This window comes from Rhipicephalus microplus, chromosome 3, assembly GCF_043290135.1.
Source record: "Rhipicephalus microplus isolate Deutch F79 chromosome 3, USDA_Rmic, whole genome shotgun sequence".
Taxonomy (NCBI): Eukaryota; Metazoa; Arthropoda; class Arachnida; order Ixodida; family Ixodidae; genus Rhipicephalus; species Rhipicephalus microplus.
The window spans coordinates 230998328-231022114 of NC_134702.1; the positions used below are offsets into that span (position 1 = coordinate 230998328).

The window sequence follows — 23787 nt, forward strand, 5'->3', positions numbered from 1 at the left end:
CGCTCGTGCGTGGTTCCTCTGCGCACGCCTGGTGTGGCCCTCGACGACGTTCAGCTTTGCTTTTTTTTTTTTCTATGTGGACAACTGTGTCGAGGGGATGTCAGATTAGGAGCTGATGGAAACTCTCCGAGATAACGGTAACGACTGATCTTCAAAGGTCGATGCATCATGCGCTTCCTTCTTGCGCCGTGGCCCGAGTTCGTTAGCTCATAGCTTTGACGATTAGTTGATTGGTTGTGGCAACAACAGGGCAGCGTGTTGAATGCAATGCAATGGACGTGATAGCGAAAAATTTTAATCTTATATGAAGTGAGGCTGGCAGCGAACTCTTTTGGATCTGATATCGCAGAACTCCTACAAAACGCTGGTGTGAGCAAATATGGCCACTCCAGGGAGAAGTGCTCTTTTCACACAGTTCCTTCACATTGAAAACGCACAGCTGATACTTGTTGAGATAGCAGCACTCGCGCCAGCAATCGCAACCGCCCATAAAATCACAGTTCGTTGTTGCTGCTTGTACCGTCATCATTATCGCCATTCATCATTATTACAGCTCATGCATAGCTCGAGCTGCACGAGAACAGAACAAGCTCACGCGCCTGGCGTGTTAGATGCTGGCAGCCGCCACGGCTCCGCTTCAGTCCTGGGATAAAGTGACGAGATTGGCACGGCCCTGTCAGCCGCCTTCATGACGTCGTCTCACGTTTCTCCTCTCTACCCGCTCCCTACACTGCTCGAGTGAGCCCCCCCCACCCCATGTCTTTTCATGCTCATTCAAGACGGATGGTGTCCTTTCTGTTTGGGCATTCGATGGCAATTCTAACATGCAAGGGATGTTATCTTATGCGCCTTCCAGGCGATAGAGAGGGGCTGGTTCATTTCATCTGAGCTTTAGCAGAGCTAACGCGCTTTTGCTTGCTTGAGAAAGTTACAATTCGTGGGGGCACGTAATCAATTTAGACTTGTTACGAAACATGGTGGCCCCAGCAAAAATCTACCAAGAGTATTCATACAATTGCTATCGCAATAATAATGCAGTTTTTTATCGCTAAATAACTGTTTTAGGTTAGCTCCGTCTTCAATCCCCCCTTTTGTTTGATTTATGCGTTCCTTTTCCTAATTTTTTTACCAAACCTCGTTATAACAAAATCCTCTTTATAATGAATTTTTCCAAAAAGTTATCAGTTTCGTTTACTGTTGGCAAAATGTTGTTCACTTCTGCTAGCTATAAAGCTGTGAACCATCTTCTTTGCATGGTTCGTTAGTTTTTTTCAATTGTTCCTTGTATTTGTGTTTTCTCTTGTAACTGTTCTAAAGCTGCGTTGCATGTACTAGGAACTTCGGGATACAGCAAACGGATGTTATGTCATGCTCAGGTTCGTTATACAGTGAAATCTGGATACAACAAATATCAAGGGACCGCTAAAAATCTTTCATTATTTTGAAAAGTCGTCGCAGTGAACGTATTAAAAATTTGCACAAGAATCATAAACATAAACACGTAAGTTGCCTACCGGTGTTGTGTATACGTTTGCAGCTGTATTGTGCTGCTTAAGGGGGGACATGGGTCTTTAAAATTTTTTTTCTGTTTTTGGCTCAATCTTGACCAAACCTCACCATCTTGGACAGTTTTTCATGCTGATTTCAAATATGTAATTGTTTCTGAAATAGCTTCAGTGTATAAAAAGGTATTAACATCTGTAATTTAATTAATTATGCACTTCATTGGGGGCTTTTTAGCAACTTAATAAAGCCAGATCCAAAAAATAAATGCATAGCCCCAATGCTGAGGGCTTTCTGTATGGGGTGATGCTATCTTTATTAATTTTTAGGCATTACATAGATCAGAAAACAGACCAGCACTTACAATGAATATTCTGTTCAATTTTCGCTCATTACTATCCATAATTGTAATTAACAGTATGCTTCTAGAGTAATCAAAATAGCATCACCCCATAGGTAATGTTATTACAAATAAAATGATACCAAGTTTGTCATTCTCAATCAACTGTAACATATAAGAAAACCCCCTAAGGTTTAGTGTGGTGCACAAAAACATCGAACTGAGAAAAACGTATTTAAATTTTCTAATAACTGTAACTTTTGCTAAAGTGAAGCTAGAGCAATAAAAATGGCACCGTTGTATAGCTCTACATTATGTGAGTATGGCTGTACCAAATGTGTCAATGCACCTTCCCAAAATATTTGCCACAGCTCATTTAAAAACTGTGTACTGGCCGTTGAATCAGTATAAGGAACCCAGTCTACAACTTTGTGGCTGTTCTAGTGCACTGAAAACCAAAGGAAGACACATGTTATATATAAAAACATCACCCTTTTATACATAAAACACTATTTCAAGTAAAACACACATTTTTGTCCCAGACATTCTTACAATTCTACAGCATGCCAGGGCTGTATGCAGTGTCTCTTGCAGGCTTATGTCGCTTTGCAAGTGTTGCCTTTGTTGAACTGCTCTGCAGGTGCTCCTTCCGCGATTTGTGAAGCCTGGTTTTATCCTTTTCAAGGCTACGACGCATGAAGAGATTTCCTGCACTGTAGCCTAGCTTCTCAGCAATTGCTTCATTGCTCTTCGTGGCCCCCTGATTAAAGCGGCTGATGGCTTCAGCCGCTGCTCTTTCTACGCTGCGCAGTGAGGCATGGGTGGTCTTGGGGACTTGTTGCCAAATTGTAGCGTGTAAGCTCTCAGTAGGATTCTGGGTGATCCCATCACTGCACCTTTCCAACAATGCTTTGTCACTAAGCCTCATAAACACAGGCTCTAGTGCCTCACAGACGAAATTGGGCAGGCTGTTCTTGTGCGGTGGAGGCACCTCACTGTTGGCTATGGCCCTGTTGAACTTGCACCATGAATCTGTTCCCTCAGGGCAGAGGTCATGTTTGGGTGCCTCGTCTGTTGATGACATGTGCCTTAGTGTGGCCAGCACAGCCTTTTTCATGCCTGGCACATCACTCTTGTGGCTCCTCAAGGCATAGTCATAGTAAGAGGTAATTTTCTTTATTTTGTCTTAAGTGAGCCTACCTTTTCCGCCAAGTGACCCACCTTGAGCTTTTTTCTTTTCGATGAGCGTTCGTAAGGCAGCCCCCATTCGTTTGTGCACATGGTTGATGCAGTCTTTTTTTTCAACTTTTATGTATCCGTAAACTTCATCTTCAGTGAGGGCATGAAAGGTTCGGCTATCACCATCTGAAAGCATTGTTGTGTACCGAAGCTTATGCTTTTCTAAGGAGCGTCGGAAAAGGCGTAGGGCTGCTTCTACTTCCATCTGGCCAGCCTTGCAGTCAACATTTTTCTGGCACACAGGGGTGGGCTGGACGAGCCAAGCAGCGTGTCCCTCCTCATCTTCCTTTGGTCCAGTGGCGCAGCCTAGGCAAAAGTTTGAAAGTACAACGTGATCAATAACTAAACCAGTGTACATTTCAATTATACAACCAACACAGATATGGGAGCTGTGTCCACGGGTAAGCCACGTGCCATCATAAATGACGTCGACGTTGCCCGGTGGATTGCCAGACTCCGCATAGAGTTCTTTGACGCGGGCAACGCTAGTGGATTCGCATTCGGCAGCAGTCGCACCGCAGGCTTCCCGCATGATTTTCATGTGGCTCTGATATGTTTTCTGGTGAAGCCCTCGATGCGAAATATTCATCGCGGCAAAAAAGTCCGTCAGAGCTGTTGCCCCTTTGCCGATAGTATTCATCGCTTTCATGGCACGCAAATTCACTTCAAAAGGCCTTACTTTGGCCTGGCTATTTTCGGCAAGTCTCGGTGAAGAAAACCGTTCTTCGCGAAAGTCGCAACTGCTGCATGCGAGCACGAGTTTTGAGCACAGCCCATAGTCTCTTTTTCCCTTGGAGAAAGTCATACTTTTTGACCCGCACTCGGGGCAGGGGAGAAGTCCAAATAGCGAGTCTATCGCTTCTATATCAAGAATGGCGAATTGCGTGCCGTTTTCTTTGTCGTCGCCCTCCAGCTGAACGTCCAGCAGCTCAAACTTTCGTGCTGTCGCGCACTGCGATGCCAGGGACTCTTTTACATTCGCCGCACGTATGGAGCACTCGGCGAACTCGTCCGCAGAGTAAAACGTCGTGTCGACACGACCTTGAATGGTTCCAGTAGTGCCGGATGACGATCCGCTGACGTGATGATCCGACGAAGTGCTGCAGCTCGGCCGAATAGAGTGCACCGCTTCGGCAGGCATTCGCGCCAGCGAATCGTCCTCTGAATGTGCTGCCTCGGCAATAACAGGCACTTGCACCAGCGAGTCGTCGTCTGAATGTGCTGCCTCCGCAATAACAGGCGTTTCCGACAGCCCATTGTCGTCAGAATGCGCTGCCTCGACCATCTCCGGCATTCTCGGCGGCGCGCAGGCCGCTCCCTTCTGCCGCGCATTCCACGCTCGCTTTCGTTTCCTGCCGAAAGCTTGACGAGTGTTCTTCTTCAGGCGAGCTTCCCAAGCCATGCCGGCGAAATGCAGAAAGACGTTTACGTCGGCGACGTCGGTACACGAGCGGGTAGCAGACGAGATAACACGCACGAGAGCAGGTGCCGACGGAGCAAAACCAAACAAAAAAAAAAAAGAGCGAGCAACCGTGGCCGCGCCGCCGCGCCAGCCAATGGTAAGCGCGAGACGGGGGGGCTCGCTGGCGCACGCGCGCTCTAGCCAATCAGCGGTCCGGCAGACGGCTTCGCAAAATGGGGGAGGGCAGTCGTTGTGTTGGAGCTACGCCATTTTGAGAGCCCGCAAAACGCGCACAAAGAAACCAGCTTCAAAACAAGCCCAAGATGGCGCCGATCCGCCAGCTGCTTCGCTGGCGGCGCGCGCGGGAAGTTCGAACAAATTTTCTGTTTTGCGGGTTGTTTTGCGACTCCCGTGATGGTTTGAAAATAACCTATTTTAACCTATTTTTTATCGAATTTAGCGTTAATAATTTGAGGAGAGGTGCTTATAGGCTCAAAGATTCGAAAAATGCGGTTTTCTCAAAATCGATTTTTTGACCATTTTTTACTTTTCCAAGACCCGCGTCCCCCCTTAAATAAACATGAAAAAACAAACACAAAATGTTATGCAATAAGTCTGCATTTACTTGAGAAAAGGGTCAATCTCTCCTGACATGTATAACTCAGCTGCTGAATGACGAACTCTTAATCATGCGCATCCTTCTGACACGCAGCGTAGCCTAAGCTTTAAATACCGATTCCTAACGATCATTTAGGCACGCTGTTTCGACGTCACCTTTGCTCTCACGACAAATTATATGGATGTTCTCGGTCATCACCTAAGCTTACATGCATGCTTCGTCATCACGCTGTGCGTAGCGTTCGAGCCTTAGTGAAGCACGCTTGAGTAATCATCAGCGGCTTCATCCCGCTGGTCACTTGTGTTGAATTTTTCACTGTCGTAGCGTTCTTTTTGTGCTGCTTCCGGATCTCATCTTGAACGTTCAATTGCCAAGTCTAAACTCTACAAAAGAGCTGTGGAACAAGAGCGCAGGTGATGCTGTCTGACAAAAATAAAGGCAACCGAGCGAAGCCCAACGTGAGAAACAAGTACGAGGCAAATGTGATGGCGATAGGGCTAACGCACATTTCAATAGGGCGGGCAGATAGAAATGCATGGACGCTTATGATAATGATAGTGGCACTTATAAAGCTGGGCATTACTTCTACAGCCGCGACTCGTGAGGAACTTTTTAAGAGTCGCTTTTCGTTATATTGAAGTGTTGGTGCATAAAAGCGATAAAATTTGATTCATTATTCTGAAACATTCAATATTCTGAAATTGGTAGTAGTGAAATATTTTTACATTATACGAACAGAGATTTGGAGGGGTATTTTCGAAAAATTTGTTAATGTGAAAAAATCATTATACTGTGGTTCAATATAATGAGATATATATGTAAGGGGGCTTGACTGTAATTTTGACTAAAAGAAGCATAAAAACATACATGTTCTTTTTCGTAACACACTGCAGCTGAAATGCATATGCTGTGGCTCTAGGCAGACTTGAATAATTGCAATGTGGTGACTACGAGCCATGTAGTAAAAATATTTCAAAACATTTTATAGTGAGCTAGATACAGGCTTCCTCCTTATTACTATATTTTAATTTTTGGTGCTCCTTTTCATCTTTTTAGATGAGTTAACTGCCATTAGTGCACTAAAATTTGTAATTCTTGTGACAGCATAAAACTAGTAGCGCAAACCATCATGCTTTGCTAGTGGTCGGTGCACAGCGAAATAGGCAACGGTTAGAAATCTCTCTAAACAATTTAAGCATACAGATGTCTTCGATTCTTGACTTGGATGACTTGGTTCTTCAAGTGCCGCCATTTCGAACTGCTTTTCAGCTGCCATACGCCAAGCTCTACCTTGGCCGACTACTGCCTGCTCTGAGGGGACCTGTCGTTGTGCTAGACGATGATGTCATCGTGCAAGGTACAATGATTCCTTGCATTCTATTGTATTTACTGGCACATTTGTTTTTTTCATTGTTGTCAATTGTCACCGCATGATCCTATAATTTGCGGCTTTTGCGGAAGCACTAAGTAGGGCCCTAGCTGCCCAGAAAACGTTCCAATAAGTAACTCGCCCTGCACACAGCCTGCATCCCCAACTACAAACCACAGAAAAACATTGAAAAAAGGAAAAGGCCCCCACGTATTTTTCTGAGGCCTTTTTCCTTCCATTTCTGTGAACAATTTTTGTGGAGCCGGCTTGAGTAGCAAAATTTGTTTACAACTCACATTGCACCTTTTGCTCAGAATTGTTTGTACATTTTGTGCACGTAATATGCGAGAAGATACTACACTTGTGTAAATCTTGCAGTGATATGCATTTGGTGCAATGAATGCAAATATCTCCAGCTCTGCGAGTGAGTATCTTTGTGTGGGTTTAAAGTAGAAAGTAGAGCTGCGGGAATAGCGAAATTTTGGGTTGGGAGTGAACTCGATTATAAAAGTGTGAGTGCAATGGAATTGAACACTTTTGGAATGGTCCGAAGTACTTCTTGGATATTTTTCGAATAAGTTTGAAGCAAAAAACAAAAACAGTAGGACAGGATTCCTAAGCATGTTTATATCAGATAGCAGCGTGAAAGTGTTTTTTTTTGGCATATGTTGATGGAAGAATTGGCGAGGTGATGTGTCGTAGTTGTCATCAAGAGAAAGACAACGCAAAGGCCAAATTGTATTATTGCATGATCTGGTGCAGCCTCATAGTGTGGCCGACAACACTTTACACATGAGCGGCAAAGATGCTATTTCCTCAGCCTCTTCTCCTCTTTCAACTTCTGTGGAAGCCCAACTGATGTGGCTGACAAGGGTGTACAGTAAAAGCTCGTTAACCCAGATCTCACGGGACTGGTGAAAATGTGTCCAGCGTCTTATCTGTGCTCTTATCTGTGCGCCACAGCTGCTTCAGGAGCGGGGGCAGTGTAGAGACATCGCAGCTGATAAGCTCACAGCGAGCAAACGTCACCAAACTGCCCGTGCCAACTGATGTGGGTTCCTTCCTGCGCCCCCTCCCCCCCCTCTTGTTAGCCTACTTTCTTTTTCCTTCACCCTAACTGTCCCTTCTCATTCTCCGTTCCCCCATGAGTGCACCCCTTTTGGTTGCCTCTCGATATCACAGCAGATACCACTGTTACCGTTAAACGATTACATGAAAAGATAGTTGCAAAGCGTTTTTATGGTGTGCTCGGGCGGATCAGGGACAGCTTGCAGAAAATAGCGCCATCAACCACCGAAGATGAGTAAAGTGTAACAAAGAAGCTGTTTCCAAACTGTGTACGCATATGTAAATTGCAAAAGGCTGAGCGACCTAACTTTTTTTTGCATTACCGCATTTTTTTCTTCTCCCGAAAATGTTTTCATAAAATTTACCCTGTGTAATAAATGTACCCCCCAACTTGGCTCCGATTTTTTCAGAAAAAAAGTGCGTTCGTTACGCGAGGGAATACGGTACACTCAAACCTCATTATAACAAGGTTGAAGGGGAGCCACAAATATATTCATTATATCCATTATTTCATTATATCGACTATAACAGTTTGTGGCAATGAATGCTCAGACGGGCGCACAACTATAAGCATGCAAAGAAGGAAACCACCTCGCGGCCTGATGTACCGCTACGCGACCACGCATGTGACGGAAAATAAACACAGTCAAATCCCATTGATTCGAACATGCTTAATTCAAACTTCTGGTTCATTCGAACTGATGCCGAGGTCCCGTCAAAGCTATGCATATTTCAATGGGCGAAAACGCCCTGTAATTCGAACGGGCAAGCACTTGCGGCAGCTAATTCGAACATACTGCGCTTTCAAAATGCTCTCAGCACCATGCCCAATCCTGTGGTGGCACTTCTCAATGCTGTGCGCGAAGAAGGAAATGAAGAAAAGGAAAGAAAAGACTGTGGCTGATTGTTTGCCCTCTCTCAAATGCTGGTCTGAGACGCGCTTCACGCTCCTCCCTTTTACGTCTCTGAACGTAGAGACCCTTCTCCTTTCTAGGTGGCACGCAGAGAGAAAGAAAAAGAAAAATGAAAGCTGTCGCGGAAAGTTCTCCTTTCTCAGTGCAGAGGGTAGCAGGGGATACGCAGTCGTTGCCGTCGTCTTTAGAGAGTGTTGGTGCTGGACTTAGCTGCCCGCTACAATGCTTTGTGAACTACGTGCGAAATTGATTCACTCGCTGCAAGGCAAACATACGCTGACGTGCATCACCGATTACTTCAATTAATGATGAATGTCCTCTGATTTTTGAATAAATGTAAGTCTTCTGAATCTTCCCCGTCGTGTGTAGGTGATAAGGAAATCGCTTTGCACCGTTACGCCGCTTCTCGTTTTGTGACCGGCTGAGCGCTTCCTCAATCCTCTTCGCTAGCTGTGTGAGGAAGACAGCTCTCGCGGCTGCGCATGGCCTTGCTGTAAGGTCGGCGCTAGAGTTTTGAAAGAGCTGCGCCGAGCGAGCGTAAAACTCCGCTGTAAGCAATATACTTAACACACTGCGGTCGTTCTTTTTTTTTTTGATAGACTATTTGGTAGATTCATTTAGTTCGTTATGTCCATTTACCGGTCAATTTTACTTCATCACAACGAGGTTTAAAATGCATGGTTCTCAATGGAGCTTTCAAGGGGAATTTGATTTACTTTGTTATATTCATTACAGTCAAATCTCGTTAATTCGAACAGGCCTAATTCGAACTCACAATGAAGTCCCATCAGAGCTATGTGTATTCCAGTGGCCGAGAACGCCTGGTAATTGAATGTGCAAGAACTTGCGACGGTTAATTCGAACATATCGCGCTCCGAAAATGCTCTCAGCGCCCCACCCAATCTTGCGGCGGCACCTCCGACACCTCAACGCTGCGCGTGAAGAAAAGGAAAAGAGAAAAAAAAGGCAGTGGTGGAATGTTTTTTTTTTCTCAAATGCCGATCTGCTACACCCTTGTGCCGCGCTTCTCCCTTTTTCGCACCTGCCACGTAAACACCCTTCTCCTTCCAACGCCATGCACAAAGAGAGAGAGAGAAAAGAAGGAAAGCTGTCGCCAGTGTTGGTTCTCTCTCAAATGCCTATCTGCTTCCCTCCGCCTAGAGATGCTCCTCTTTTCTCGACACGTGCCGGCCACGCTGGGGCTTTGGCGCAGAGGGTAGTAGCGTAGATGCAGTCGTTGTTGTCGTCGTCATTAGAGAGTGTCTGCGCTGAACATTGCCACGCGTAACTTCTCTTATCAGGAGAATGCTGAAGCCGAAGCAGACTTACTTTGTAAGCTGCGTGCAGAATTGATTGACTCGTTGCAAGGGAAACGTATGCAGACGTAGTTGCATACGTTTGAAGTAACTGAATACTTCAAATAATGACAGATGTCCTGGGATTTGTGAATAAATGTACCGTAATTACTCGAATCTAACATGCACCTTTTTTCCGGTTAAGCGAGTTCATAAATCGCATGCGCGTTAGAATCAAGTACGAAAAAAAAATGAATACGGTCATTCTATTGCCATCGGCATTCCAAAATGGCCGCCCCCTACGTGCGTCGGCATGGCGCGTCGGCCATTTCTGCCTATGTGTTTCGCATGTGCAGCACTTCGTACATGTGCTGAGGAGTTCGTCATCTTGGTGTGCATTAGCATCGACGGCATGGAAGGGCCGACTCCAAAAACTCGACGAGTGCACCACGATGCCGCTTTTAAAGAAAAAGTCATCGCGTGTGCCGAAACAGACGTAAATCGGGCTGCATCGCGGTTGTTCGGAGTTTCCGAAACGTGCATGCGGGACTGGCGTAAACAAAAGCAGAATATTGTTGACAGCAAAGATTCACGCAAAGGCTCCAGCGGACCACAGCAGGGTCGGTTTCCGCACATTGAAGAGCTGCTCGGCGAGTATGTGATTGAGTAGTGAGCGGCACAGCAGCCCGTGACCACAGAACTGCTCCAAGTGCAGGCTATGCAGTTAGCCTTAGAAAAAGGGCTAATGCTGAGCCAGTTTAAAGTGAGCAGGTGCTGGCTAACTAATTTTATGAAGAGGAAAGGCTTTTCCCTCTGAAGGCGAACAGGCATACGCCAAAAGTTGCCGGAGGAGTACGAAGAAAAGCTTCAGTTTTCAGAGGTTCGTCCTAAACTTGCGGCACAACAACGGCTCCCTGCTTGGGCAAATCGGGAATGCCGATCAGAAGCCTCTTTACTTCGACATGCCTGGCACCACAACTGTCGAGAAAAAGAGGGCGAAGCAAGTTCGCGTGCTGACATCGGGCCACAGTATAACTAGAGTGACGGCAATGCTCCGTTGCTCGTCAAATAGGCAAAAGCTTCCCCCGTACCTCATATTTAAACGGAAGACGCTCCCGAAAGGTGTCTTTTTCCCGAGTGGTGTGACCGTGTGAGCCAACGAGAAAAAATTGGTGCGCGTTGCAATCGATGTCTTACATTCTTTTTTTTTTTTTTTCGTCGTGGAAACCCGGTGCACGTTACAATCGAGGGCGTGGTAGAATCGAGTAAATACGGTAAGTCTTCTGAAACTTCCCTCTCGTGTGTTAGCTCAATGCACATGCGCCACTGCATGGGGAGCCCTCCGTTTACTTAGCTTTCGAACTTTTTCGAAAGCTTTCAAATAATTCGAACTTTTTTTAATTCGAACAAATTTTCGAGCCTCTTGGAGATTGAATTATGGAGATTCGACTGTATTTCGTTATATCCTGTTACAATATAACGAGGTTTGAGTGTATGTCATCATCAGTCAGTAAACCAGCAATGGCCAAAGCATCATCAGCGTGCACAAATATAGCCCGAGAACGTAACAACGGTTTCTATGTCAAAGCGCCAACTCGCCCAACAGTCAACTTTTTTGATGTACCCGTGCCGCACATGCTATGCGCGGAGTCATTATGCAAAGAAATCGGCAGCATAGTTGTCGCGGGCAACTGGGGTAGCAGCGACTGCGCGAACTGTTCCATCGTCCGCACGAGCTGTGCCATGTGCGGCACATTTCGCAGACACTGAATGCATCCGCGGCCCAAGCGCTTCCGCCGGGTGGTGACTAGCATCACCTGGCCACTTCCCCCCTCATTCACTATCATCATGATCATATTCTGCTGCTGTACGTTTGGTCTAGGTTTCTTCAAAACTTCGGTTTCACAGTCGGTAACAGCGGTGGAGCCTGGACTTCAGTAACCGGAGTCGGCTACTGAAAGCATAAATTCCTGATAGCCCTCTCTGGAATCGTCCGAGTTAACTGGCGCGCGTCTAAATCCCTCCGAATTAACGAGCATTTGACACCATTGAAATATACGCAGCTTTGCTGGGACTGCGCCACGTGTCTGAGTTAAACCAATTTTTGAGTTAACGAGAACATTTAGTGCTAAAAATCATCGGCGTCTGATTTCTCTCATTTCTGCCCAAATTTGAGGTTCAAAATAGCATTAATTTAGCTCCCGCCTCAGCCACATCTATCATCCCCGTTTGAACCAGCGTTTTCTCAAATCAACATAGTTGTTACCATAGCAAAGCCGAAAAGGCAGCTTTGCCTCAATATGAGATTAATGAGGTGAAGCATATTGAAAATCTGAAGGGGTTCCTGTTAATCAGAGGCTCACTGTATTGTCTTTGAGAAGTTCGAATTAGAAAATTCCGGTGCAAATATAAAAATGACATAAAAAATATTCGAAATTTTGAATATTTGCACATCTCTTGTAGAAAGCGAATATACGGTAGACTTTTGTAAATGCTTCCAAGGCAGTTTTCGATTCGTTTTTTTTTTTCCTCTCCCAGAGCAAGCAGTTTTTCAAGTGAAATTTAAATAACAAACAAAAAAACAAGGCACCTATTAGCAAGATTCAATGGAACTTTTTCTTGAATTTAGAACACACATTTTTATGATGAAACTGAATCTGAAAATTGGCCTGCATACTACAAAAGTTACAAAAACCGAAACCAGGCTCACGGCATTGGCAAGAGCCCCTATTAGAGGGCTCACATGCAGTGGCATCACCATCATAAAATTGCGGGTGGAGCACACTGGAAGGGCAAGTTTACGTAGGTTTATTTCTTGCATGACTGCAACCCAAGTCTATTTTTGCTGCTGCTGTGCGATGCCACTTTCATTAAAAAAGCTTACACCAGAGGATAGTTATTTTAGGTGCCGAAAACATTTGCGCAGCTTTTTTTTTATGTGTGCAAGGCCCATTAGTTTGAGTTGCACATACAAAGGAAGATGGTATTCAGCTGCTTGTTGACCAGGAAAAATTTCTACAGCTCAAAAATAGGACAGAATCTTGACCTTAAACACCATCTTCTTGAGCAATGCCATTTAGACAGAGCTTGTCAGGTTAACAGCTTAACAGCTCTGCTTTTGGAGCACAACTTATGCTCTGTTTCAGAAGTTCCTTTCAGCACTGTAGAGGCTACAGGTGCCTCAGCCAATAAGGACACTTAGCCCCTACGCATGTATTCATTCACACTGTGTTATCTGCTCTTCGTATTCACAGCGTCTGCTCCACAAATTGTGGTTATTATGTCTAGTTTATTAATATAAAAATGCAGTAAAACGGTTAAACAAGCAACTAAACTGGGAACTTAAAAAAAGGGTGAATTTGTTTCTCTGCTGAAGATCGGTAGAATATCATGCAGGTGGATAAATTCACTTTGTGGCTGTTTCTCTCTGACTTTGTTCGTGGCTCTGGTGTTCGTGGCTCTGATATGTCCGTTTCTCCGTCACCGCATTCGTTTGCGTCTACTGCTGCAATGCTCTTTTTCTCTCTTTTTTTTTTCCATCGAAGGAAGATCCGACGCGTACGGAATGCTGTGCGAAGTTTCTCGTTTGATATTTGGAGATGCAGCGTTCTTGCTCTGACGACACAGTCGGAACACTGCCTCGACGTGTTGGGCTTAGCAGGTGCAGTTAAGCAAGCAGCATATCTCGCTAATGTCGACCAAACATACCTGATACTTCAGTCTCATAGTGCAATAAAACGAACCGGTGGCTGATTTCACCATTTGTTTACTGCTGTCAGCGCAGTGGGCGTGTAGCAAGAGCAAATTTAGATCGAAACGGTTGGTCACTTCTGCATGAGTGCTGCCATGTTTTTATCAGTGGTAACCGACACAAATAACTAAATGCGTATGAAATAAACGTGAATACGAATAAACTTATTTTGTATCAGTGTAGCATAACACACCAAAGAAACGCCAATTCTAGGCAACCCTGTAGGCACTTGTATGTGGGACTACGTTAGGCTGTTCAAGCCCGTGGCATTGTTACACCCCGAAGCTTTCGTAGTGCTGAACCGCAGTGGTGAAACAAAATAGAGGTGCATCCATAAGTGATCATAAAGCCAGAAAAACTGTATCACTGAAGAAAAGGAACTTCAAGGAGAATAAAGTTAGCAGTGTATAAAAGTGTGTTGTGCTTGTTTCTATCTTGTGATCTTGAACATAGCAGCATTTCATTACATTTTTTGGGACTGGTAACAGCAGATCCATTTTTGTTGCAAATCTGTGATATAATTGGTGTTCATTAGGTCTACAAGCATTTGGATGCTTGTAACTATGGTAATGTAGTCATTTATAGTGCAGGCTGCGACTTGCAATTTTCGCTAGGATGTTCAACCTATTCACAGTTTCCCAAGCTGCAGCACTATGACAGACACTGATGCTATATAAAGTGCTAATGGGCTGACAATTAGTACAAAGAACATATAGAGTGTGTATGTAACATATGCTGCTTAGCCGTCAGGTTTGCATTATCTTGCAAAGTTCAACATCAGGAAGCAGTTGACAAAAAGTTTGGTCCTGTTGAAATGTACAGGCCCTTCATTGTCGCATGACGAGTACGAAACACATTGAGCGACTACAGTTCGTGGTCACTTGAGTGCGTTGATGGTGCCAACCATGCAAATAAAATGAAAGTAGAAATTTTCGTGCTGTAAAAAGTGGTGTTGTCATTTTCTGTTACATCAAGTGTTATTTTAGGTCCTTGAAAAGTATTTGTTAGGACCTTGAAAGTCTTTGAAAACCCTTGAATTTGTTTCACTTAGGGGCTATGAACCCTGGTTCTGTGGACTTGAAAATCTACTTAGTTCAAAGATTCTTTTCGTCCCCAGTAACTTCGAATTAACGAGGTTTTACTGCATATTTTGTATATTCAATTACCTAAATCGTTACCACTGGATAAAAAACAAGTTGGGGCCTGTTGCGTGCCACCGAAGTTGAGGGACGGGCCGTTTTAACCTCACACTCGCTCTAGTATCAACAGTCCTTTCAGGAGAAATGCTTTCACACGCATTTCTACGCGGGACAGTAGGCCGTAAAGAACACGTTTCATAGCTGAACATCACAAGTTCGATTCTTAATCGTTATTAGGAGCACCTATTACACCACATATGTGAAGTTTGCCCTAGGAGGGCCAATAATTCGTGGAGTATACGCCTCAATACTCTCCATGAATGTTGCCCGTTTGACTCAACTGAAATGAAAAGGGTCACCGATTCTGTTTTTGGGGAGGCAATCATCAGGCAGATTCCAAGGGCTGACGTATCAGCCCATTGAAACGCACCGCCAAAGCACGCACGATTTAAATGCAGGTTCTTTTAGTGCACAACAATCCCGGTTGTTGCGTGAAGACAGGATTAAAAACCAGGAGTTTACGACACAAACAAAATATGTATTTTCAGTAAAGGCACCACACAAATTTCCACATTCGTCAGCTACCAATTACAACTCACAACGTTATTTAGAAGGTATTTAAAACAAAGGGAACAAACTTACCGCGCTACAAATGCAGTCTCACGCGTTATAAACTGTACAAGAACACTTAGCGGCCGCAAATATTTGCCACACGCATGTACACCACATTTCTGCAAATGTGTCTCGAAAATTTCTCTTCATGGAAACACTGAAACGAACTCCAGCGCTGGTCATCATCCCGGCGGCACTCTCAACAAAGTACTTAAGCGGCATCATAACTCGATTCTTCGACATTAACTGATTGTACTGCACGATTCAGTCTTGTTAGCCGAGATCACCATCTGTCTTACCCCCCGACACCGCTTCCCGGTTTTGCAAACATCCTTCCCGGTTTTGCAAACATTCCAAGTAATTGTACTGCGCGTAGCACATACGTACAAGGGCGGCAGCCAGGGTAAAGGGTTTTGTCTCGCCGGTCCATCTGCGAACATGGCCGCCCCCAAAAGAGGCCCTCCTTCAATGTTTCACTTCTCGTCATCTGTGCTGGTTAGCTGTCGCGTGTGTAGAAGGTAAGGGCATGCCCTGGGCGTCTTTTAATGCTTGTTTTCTTGTTTCGTTGCGCGCGCCTGGGAAGAGAATGCTTGGCACAGTTATTTGATGCTGTCGTTTGAAGGAAATGGCGCGCGTCAGATTCAGCTCTCGTTTGTGACAAAAATATTTGCTCTGTTACAAATAACATGCGTCCTGATACACTTCTCAGCACTGCATATTGCAGGGGATCACGTTGTACCCTCAAACCTGGGTGTAACGAACCTGGGTATATTGAAATATTGGTTATAACAAAGTAAATAAAGAGTAGTCTTGCAATAGCTACGGTGTTAGGAATAAACCTTTATAACAAATTTTAGAATATAACAAACTTATTTTTGTGTAAGATGCAACTTTCTTATAATGAAGTTTGAGTGTACTTCAAAGCAGCGTCTTTTTTTCACGTCCGAGCTGCTCAGCAGCACACAACAGTTTCGCGGCGTCACACCAGCAAAATACCATCTGCCACACACGCGTGCATCAAGGAACTGTACTCGATCACAAGAAACATGAGGCAAACTGCCCCCACACACGATCGCATACAGAAAAAAAAGCACGAGAAAGTGCATGAAAAAGCACACGGACACGCACAAATCTTCATGCAGCCACATTGAAACACAAAGTGCCATCCGCTTTGATGAGTGGAGTGTCAGCGCTCTCCCCAAAAAAGCAGCCAAAACTGTCAACTCTGCCCAGACGCATTTGCCCATTGACGGCAACGCAACACAACAGGCCACCCTTTGTTTTTATCCAGTGGCCGTGCCTAAATATAGAACTCTTTTCTGATCCCCTTCAGATTCAATATATCTAGGCTTCCCTGTGCCAAAATAGAAATGGTGCGGTGTTCAAGACATGTGTTCTCCTCAGCCCTGTGTGGTAACTGTGGTATTGCTGTATTACAGTGTTCCTTTGCAGAACTTTGCAATTCTGAAATGCGAAGTTTGGTAAGCCTTAATTGTTTAGACATTTCTGAAGACTAGAAGAAGCATGTATGTTTCACTTGCAGCTTATCTTGGCATATTCTTTAATGGCACATCTGTGATGTTTTTCAACTCCTGATGTATTTCAGTATGATTTCCATCACCTTGCCTGATTGTCAGCGGTGTTTCTGCTGTGTACCTTGCAGGTGACATATCGGAGCTGGCCTCCCTGCCCATTCCAGATGGTAGCATAGGACTCTTCTCAAAAGACTGTGATAGCGTGTCCAGAAGGTACAACACAGCGGGGGTGAGTGCCATCTCATTCATCTCGCCTGAAACCAGCCTGTTGTATTTGTGTCTGCATTGAAAAAATGTGCTGCAACACACCTTTATTTATTTTGATGGGAGCATTATGAGGCATGCAGAAATAAGATTTAGCAGTTACCGATAGAGTTGTACGAGTATTTGAAGTTTCGAATATTTTTAATAGTGTTTGCTATTCGATTCAATTTGCACTGTTTTATTTTACTATTTGAACTATTTGAACATTCTAAACACATACAATCAATGTTCAATTAACAGCAGCTTCTTCAAATTTTGAATATGCTTCACCCTATCACACATTTGTAAGGCGGCGAAGCTGCCTTTCAGGCTCTGCTACGGTCATCATTGCATTGACTCAAAAAAACGCTAGTTCTAACAGGGATATGATAGATGTGGCAAAGGTTGAGACTCAAGTAACGCTGTTCTATACCTGGAATTCGGACAGGAAGTCTGAAAAGTCGGATGCCAAAGATTTTTAGCATCCAAAATTTCAGATGTTCTAATATATTGACGTCTGCAAGGCAGACTTGGAATTCCAAACTCGAAGGGAAGACGTCCTTGTCCGCCACAGGAGTTGGGCTTCCACAGAAGTTCAGGGTGTCTACCAACCTGGAAAATCTGGAAAAGTCAGAGAATTTTTCAAAAACCATGGAAACTGACTGCAGTTCTGTGCGGCCATTACAAAAATAAGCATTACCATTGATCAAAGCTCAAGTCGCTCTTCTAACTGCAACTACAGTGAGCTGCTAGAAGAAGTGCGAAAAAATAAAAGGAACAGTGCATAACTGCTGCTTCTTAGTGTAAACGCGCAAGGATACATTGACCCATGGAACACAATGTTTACTGACAATTTGGCACCTGATATTGGAGAGAGCCTTGTTCACAATAAAAGCCATAAGAAAGGCACCCGTAAGCAGCAAGAGTACATTGTCAGAAGCGTCCCATCACTCCTGTTGAGAGTATGAGCCTCGATCTGAATTCGAGGTGCAGGCATGATACATACTTCTTTTAGGTGCGAAGCATTTTATAGTCACACCTACTCGCAAATCCAGCGTTGGCAGTGGTGTCTACACCCTACTGCGCGTGCTTGCGTGTCGGGTCTCATGCCGCATGCTTGCACCTCGTGCCAACTGCCGCTCTCCCCCCCCCCCCCCCCCCATATCTCTCGTCTCGCAAGGTTGACGCAGGCAGCGTCTGTTTGTAAAAATCGGCTGTTCGCACTGCGCAACCATTCACTGGCCACCCTGTATATGTAGACACTGTATCAGGCATTCATAATTCAGTCAAGGGCCTCTTTACTTGGCTTTCACTTGACTTGACGCTTTTCTTAAAGGTGCGATGGAAGCAACAGTACCTTCAATCAGCAGTGGGGCCAAGCCCAACATAGGTGTCCCACCACTCGTTGAAGGCAATGCTTCCCCTTCATTCAATAAATTCAAATAAAGACGAAATAACAATAACCTTTTCCAAACTGTACTCAGTTACGCAACATTCACGCGATACCCCCACCACTGTGTGATGCATTTACTCGAGTTTCCCCGCGGAAAGATGCGGGTTTTTTCTTTGTCCAGAACACACTCGTTTGACCAGTCTGTTTGGTGGTCTGTAGATTCTGCATACAGGGCAGTCGAGGCCACGCGTTGTTTCGTGGCGTCATATTTGTGTTGTTTAGCTTTTGAAATCGCCAGTTTCACTGGTGCACTAGTTGTCATCATTCCAGCTACCTATGGCATAAACAAGACCAAGGAAATCCCTGCTCGGCAACTTGTCCTTCTCATTGGCTAAAGCATTCCCCAGCTTCCATGTTGGTACATGCACTATTTGACATGTGTTGCTTTTACATATCACACGGCCAATCTGACTTTCGAACCACAACATTTCTCATTTATGCATGTTTGTCTGGTCCACGATTTTGTCTCGGCTTGAAGGCCATCTGGTTTGTCTAGGCTATAACTACCATCAGCAGAAGGTTGCCAGGCTACGCATGCCTTTTATTATTATTATTATTAGTAGTAGTAGTAGTAGTATTATTGGTGATACAACAGCAAACGTACTCAGCTACGCACTTATTGCTGGTAGCTTGTGTTTCAAGGGTAGCACTTGTGTACCCTCAGGAAATTTTCTAATTTAAGTTTCGTGAGGTTGTTTAAATATATCTGCAATTATTTTTTAGCATGATGTTCACAGAAGAGTGCGTAAATCGAGGTAATGTGCCGACATCCATGACTCATTAGTGGAATCAAGGTAGCTGTTGCATCTTGACAGATTCTTTCTTGCCACCACATATTCAAACTTTGGCACTTTAAACGCTGTCCCCAGCTTTTATTGCAGTCGTCCGAGCACTTCTGTTGCACTTCAAGTGTTGGAGCCCAGAGACATGAAATACAAACCTGCATGCGCTCATCAGAAAAAGAAAGGAAGAAAAAAAATTTTGCGGTACGGCTCTATTCTTGCAACATTGCCGTTACTCGTTGTCAAGGCAAGGCACACAGAATACGGGAGTATTAGTTATCCTTTTTTTTTTGCAAAAAATTATATTTTATAGGTGTGCAAATTAGGCGGGGATGCAAATCAATAGTAAATGCAGCAATCAAGGTTGAATCATATCTAATACAATGCACATCCTAAATAGTGCAATCAGTAAATACAGCAGTACAGGCCTATCAAATTCAATTAAATCCTAATTGATTGATATGTGGAGTTTAACGTCCCAAAACCACCATATGATTATGAGAGGCGCCGTAGTGGAGGGCTTCGGAAATTTAGACCACCTGGGGTTCTTTAACGTGCACCCAAATCTGAGCACACGGGCCTACAACATTTCTGTCTCCATCGGAAATGCAGCCGCCGCAGCCGGGATTCGATCCCCCAACCTGCGGGTCAGCAGCCGAGTACCTTAGCCTCTAGACTACAGCGGCGGGGCTCAATTCAATACTGGGGATGGTAAAATCTATTACGATTAATCAATTAAAGGTCTGCTATTAATCAAATAATTGTAATCTATTTTTGCCTTTCAATTAATTGAAATAATTGATTAAACCTATTCGATTAATCGACTACGGCACCCCACAATCCCACCCCCAACCTCGGCCATTGGCCACAGCGCATGACTGCGAGGCGCACTATCCTGAAACACAGATGCCATGCACGTCGCTTTTCTTTCACTGCTTTCACTACAACGCATATTTCTGCGCTAGCAGAACAAGCCCGGAGCTGGCGGCGGCCATACCTCATACAGAAAGATATCAACTCGCCCAGATCTTTGTCGCGTATGCCTGGAACGGCATCCAACTCCAAGCACTCCCCAACGCTTCAAGCTCCGGCAGGTGGCGACTCCACCCCATCGAGGCAGAAATACACTAGATAGCACTCACAGTTCAGGCTGTAAGCACGATTGAAAAGGTGCAAGTGGCGCCGTGTTAAGGCAACGACCAGACAAAACCTGCGGTGTATACTGGCGCAGCTGCTGTTTATGCTAGCCGGGAGGCAGAAACTCGTGTAACTCTATTTCCCCCAGTTGCCTGTACCGATGGTCAGTTTGAGGCCAGTATGTTTCAGTGTAATCTCTGCATAGGTGACCTTAAGGAAAAGATCGCGTCCGTCCACAATGATAGTATTATGTAAGGCTTCCACATTATCTAACGGACAAACCAAAAAAAGATACCGTGCTTACGAGAGCAAGCGTCTTATTTAATTCCTCTTCCTCCTCATCTCTCTTTTACATTTCTCGGGATTCCCTCACCCTCCACACTGCATGTTTCAGCTACGACTTTCCAACCATTGTCGTCCCCGAATGCGCCTCCGGTTTCGAAAAGCTCGAGTAGGCAGGCTTCGAGAAAATATGGCCTGCTGCCGAATAGTGCAAGGATGATGGCCACAGGTGCTGGAATCTGCGACATCAACCAACGAGGACGGGCTCCTATTGTACAATGTGCAAAAGTGGGAATTTTCGCACATTGGACACAAGAAACCCGTTGTCGACACTTTCGAAAGTCGGAATTTTCGATCATCAGCATGTCTGATAAAAAGGTTTGGGTCTATATGAAACACAAATGATTCCTCTCAAACAAAGAGATATCGGTTTTAAAGCACCCACAAAAAATGTTGATTAATCGATTAATCAAACCATTCCATCAAAAGTGATTAATCGATTAAAGGCTAAATCAATTAATGGTTAACGAATATTCAATTCAATCCACATCCTAAATGGCATGGGCTACAGCCAGTATAGTAAACTAGATTATACTACAGTGGCAGAACCAGCCAGGCTCCTGTGTCCTTATTTTGCATGGATGTCGTGGGATAGCACCACTGACGCGTTTCCTAGCAGCTTTGACTGCAATGTCGGGCTATTGCAGACTTCTTCAAACTTTCATCTGTGGTTACTTTTAACTGGTGTGTTTGCTTCATGGTTCTTCCGAACATCAAACAGCTAGCTTGCTCACTGCCTTGCCCAGGGGTTTTATTTTGGCCAGATACATATTTTTTCACATATACATATATTATATACATATTTTTCACATTTACCACACACACACGGAACATTGTGAGTGCGTTGGGTAAATATGTTTTTCTCTTTTATGTGGAGCCCGTAATTTTTTTTTTCCCACTCGAAAGTTTGTTTTCAGTGCCCAGAGTTTTCCAAGCAGACATGGCAGTCATGGACTTTGCTTTTAATCATCGTGGAAAACCTGAAAAAGTCAGGGAATTTAGAAATATTAAATTGGTAGACACCCTGAAGTTGAATGAGGAGGAGAGGCTGAGAAATAGCATCTTTACCTTTCACATGTAAAGTGTCTGCAACAATTTGGTCATACCCAATAAGGAACATAAATACTATTCAGCATCTGCATCTCTTCATTATTGATAAGACAACTATGAAACGCTGCCCTGCCAGGGCTTCATTAAGCTAGCCAAAAGAAACACTTTCATGTTGCTATCTCATAAGAATATGCTTAGGAATTCTTGCAAACTTTTTTTCCTGCAGTTTTGCTTTGAAATATTAAAAGAATATTCAATTCGATTTGCACTCATGCTTCAATATTCGAATCCACTTCATCCTCAAAATATTGATATTTGCACAGTTGTAGTTTTTGGCACTATGGTGTCATTTTAATATCAGTCATTACGTTGTTACTGCTCTGTTTTTAGTTGTTTTGCTCACAAGTTTGAGGCTGTTACAGATATCCAATTTCTTTTTTGTTTTCTTATGGTAGAGTCGTTACCACCAGCTTCTGGACCTGAGTCGGTCATCACTACGTGACTTAGGCCTGGAGTCCAACGAGTGCGCACTCAACTTGGGTGTGTTTGTGGTGCGCATGGCCGACTGGGTCCGACAGAACGTCACCGAGATGGCGGAGAACTGGATCAGAGCGAATCTCAGGTGAGTGGTGGGGCCGCATGCTACACCCGGATACCGCTGGTACTTTGCTCGGCCATCGCACTCACCACTTCGTTAGCTAGCCGCGAGGAAAATCACAGAGGATAGTTGTGAGTGTCGTGTCGCGGGATGCCGCCACGTGCCCGGGCATGCTCTTGTGATTGTGCTGAAAGTAGGCCACACACTCATACCTACCAAGTCTTCCGGATTTCGGCTTGTTTCTTCCATTTGTATGTTTATCGTGAAAATCTCTCGGAAATCAAAATGTCTGACTGTGATCTGGCCGCATTGACGAAAATGCAGTTCAATTCACTCCAGGCTTTTTGCGAACCCAGCGCATATTATAATAAACGAATTTAGGAGGCGTTAATCTAAGCGTACATTAAAATCCTAGAGATGCAAAACTACAGCAGATACGAATTCGTGAAATTTCCCAGCCAGATTCCACTGTGTCCATGGGGCCAAAATTCGGATGCTCCTAACACGTTTTCTAGTTCTGACGGGTGGTATGAACTTTAGTACCAACATCATGGAACGAATGCAGAGAGCAGCATGCGCGAAGCTTCGGACGTACGTGTGCAACCAGCGCATGCACTGTCTTCTACAATGCGTGTGGTTGTCGCTGTTACAACGGCTTTGGACAAAACCACGGTCAATCTTCACACTATCAATGCTATGAATCACATTGGTTGCTGGCTCCTTACAACTACGAACAGGCATCTCGCCCATGAGTAGCGGACCCCGATCAAGCTCGCCACGCACCGACCACACAAGACGGGTGGGAGCGACCTGCAATTTCGTGTGTCAGCGCCCCAACAAGCCAAACCAAGCACGCTGATATTTAGTCGCCATAGCTTGGCATAAGTAATTAACAGAGTGGAGATCGGCAACCTTTGTTCACAAATCGGTACGTCAATATTCGCGGCACTCTTCCCGTTCCGAAAGTATGAGGAGCGGTGGCTGTGCTAAAAAATCTGCCGTAAGTGTGTCCTGACCACCCTGCTTGTCTCACATGCTAGTCAATTATATTCGAATGTATGTTGTACTGGAATCCGTAGTAAGTGAAGCTGAATCAATGGAACAAATAGGGTTGTTGGCATAATTGCCGCCAATTAGTATGTAGTATCCGAATGTCTCTTGTAAGCAGATTCGTTTTAAAAAGGTATACTCTATACAAGTTAGTGACCTCAGCGTAGACGTTATGGACCTCAGGACCCAGCTTTGTTGTTGACTCCTTAAGTCACATAATATCACTCAACTTACATTATTTCGGGCAACGCCAGGGGAACTAATGTGGCACACAAAAAAAAAAGGTTTAACGATGCATTACACTCAAATCTTGTTATATTGTAATGGGATATAACGAAGTAAATGA

General features: G+C 44.5%; 1 protein-coding gene across 2 annotated transcripts in view; it reads left to right on the forward strand.

The window, feature by feature from the left end:
- The window catches only part of LOC142761629 (glycosyltransferase 8 domain-containing protein 1-like), a 47686-nt gene that overhangs the window by 16708 nt on the left and 7191 nt on the right, over nt 1-23787 (forward strand). For both annotated transcript variants that reach the window (XM_075890778.1, XM_075890779.1), the window contains 3 exons: nt 6373-6460; nt 16915-17015; nt 22249-22415. In XM_075890778.1, coding sequence (XP_075746893.1) covers nt 6373-6460; nt 16915-17015; nt 22249-22415 — 356 coding nt within the window. The remainder of the gene's footprint in view (nt 1-6372; nt 6461-16914; nt 17016-22248; nt 22416-23787) is intronic.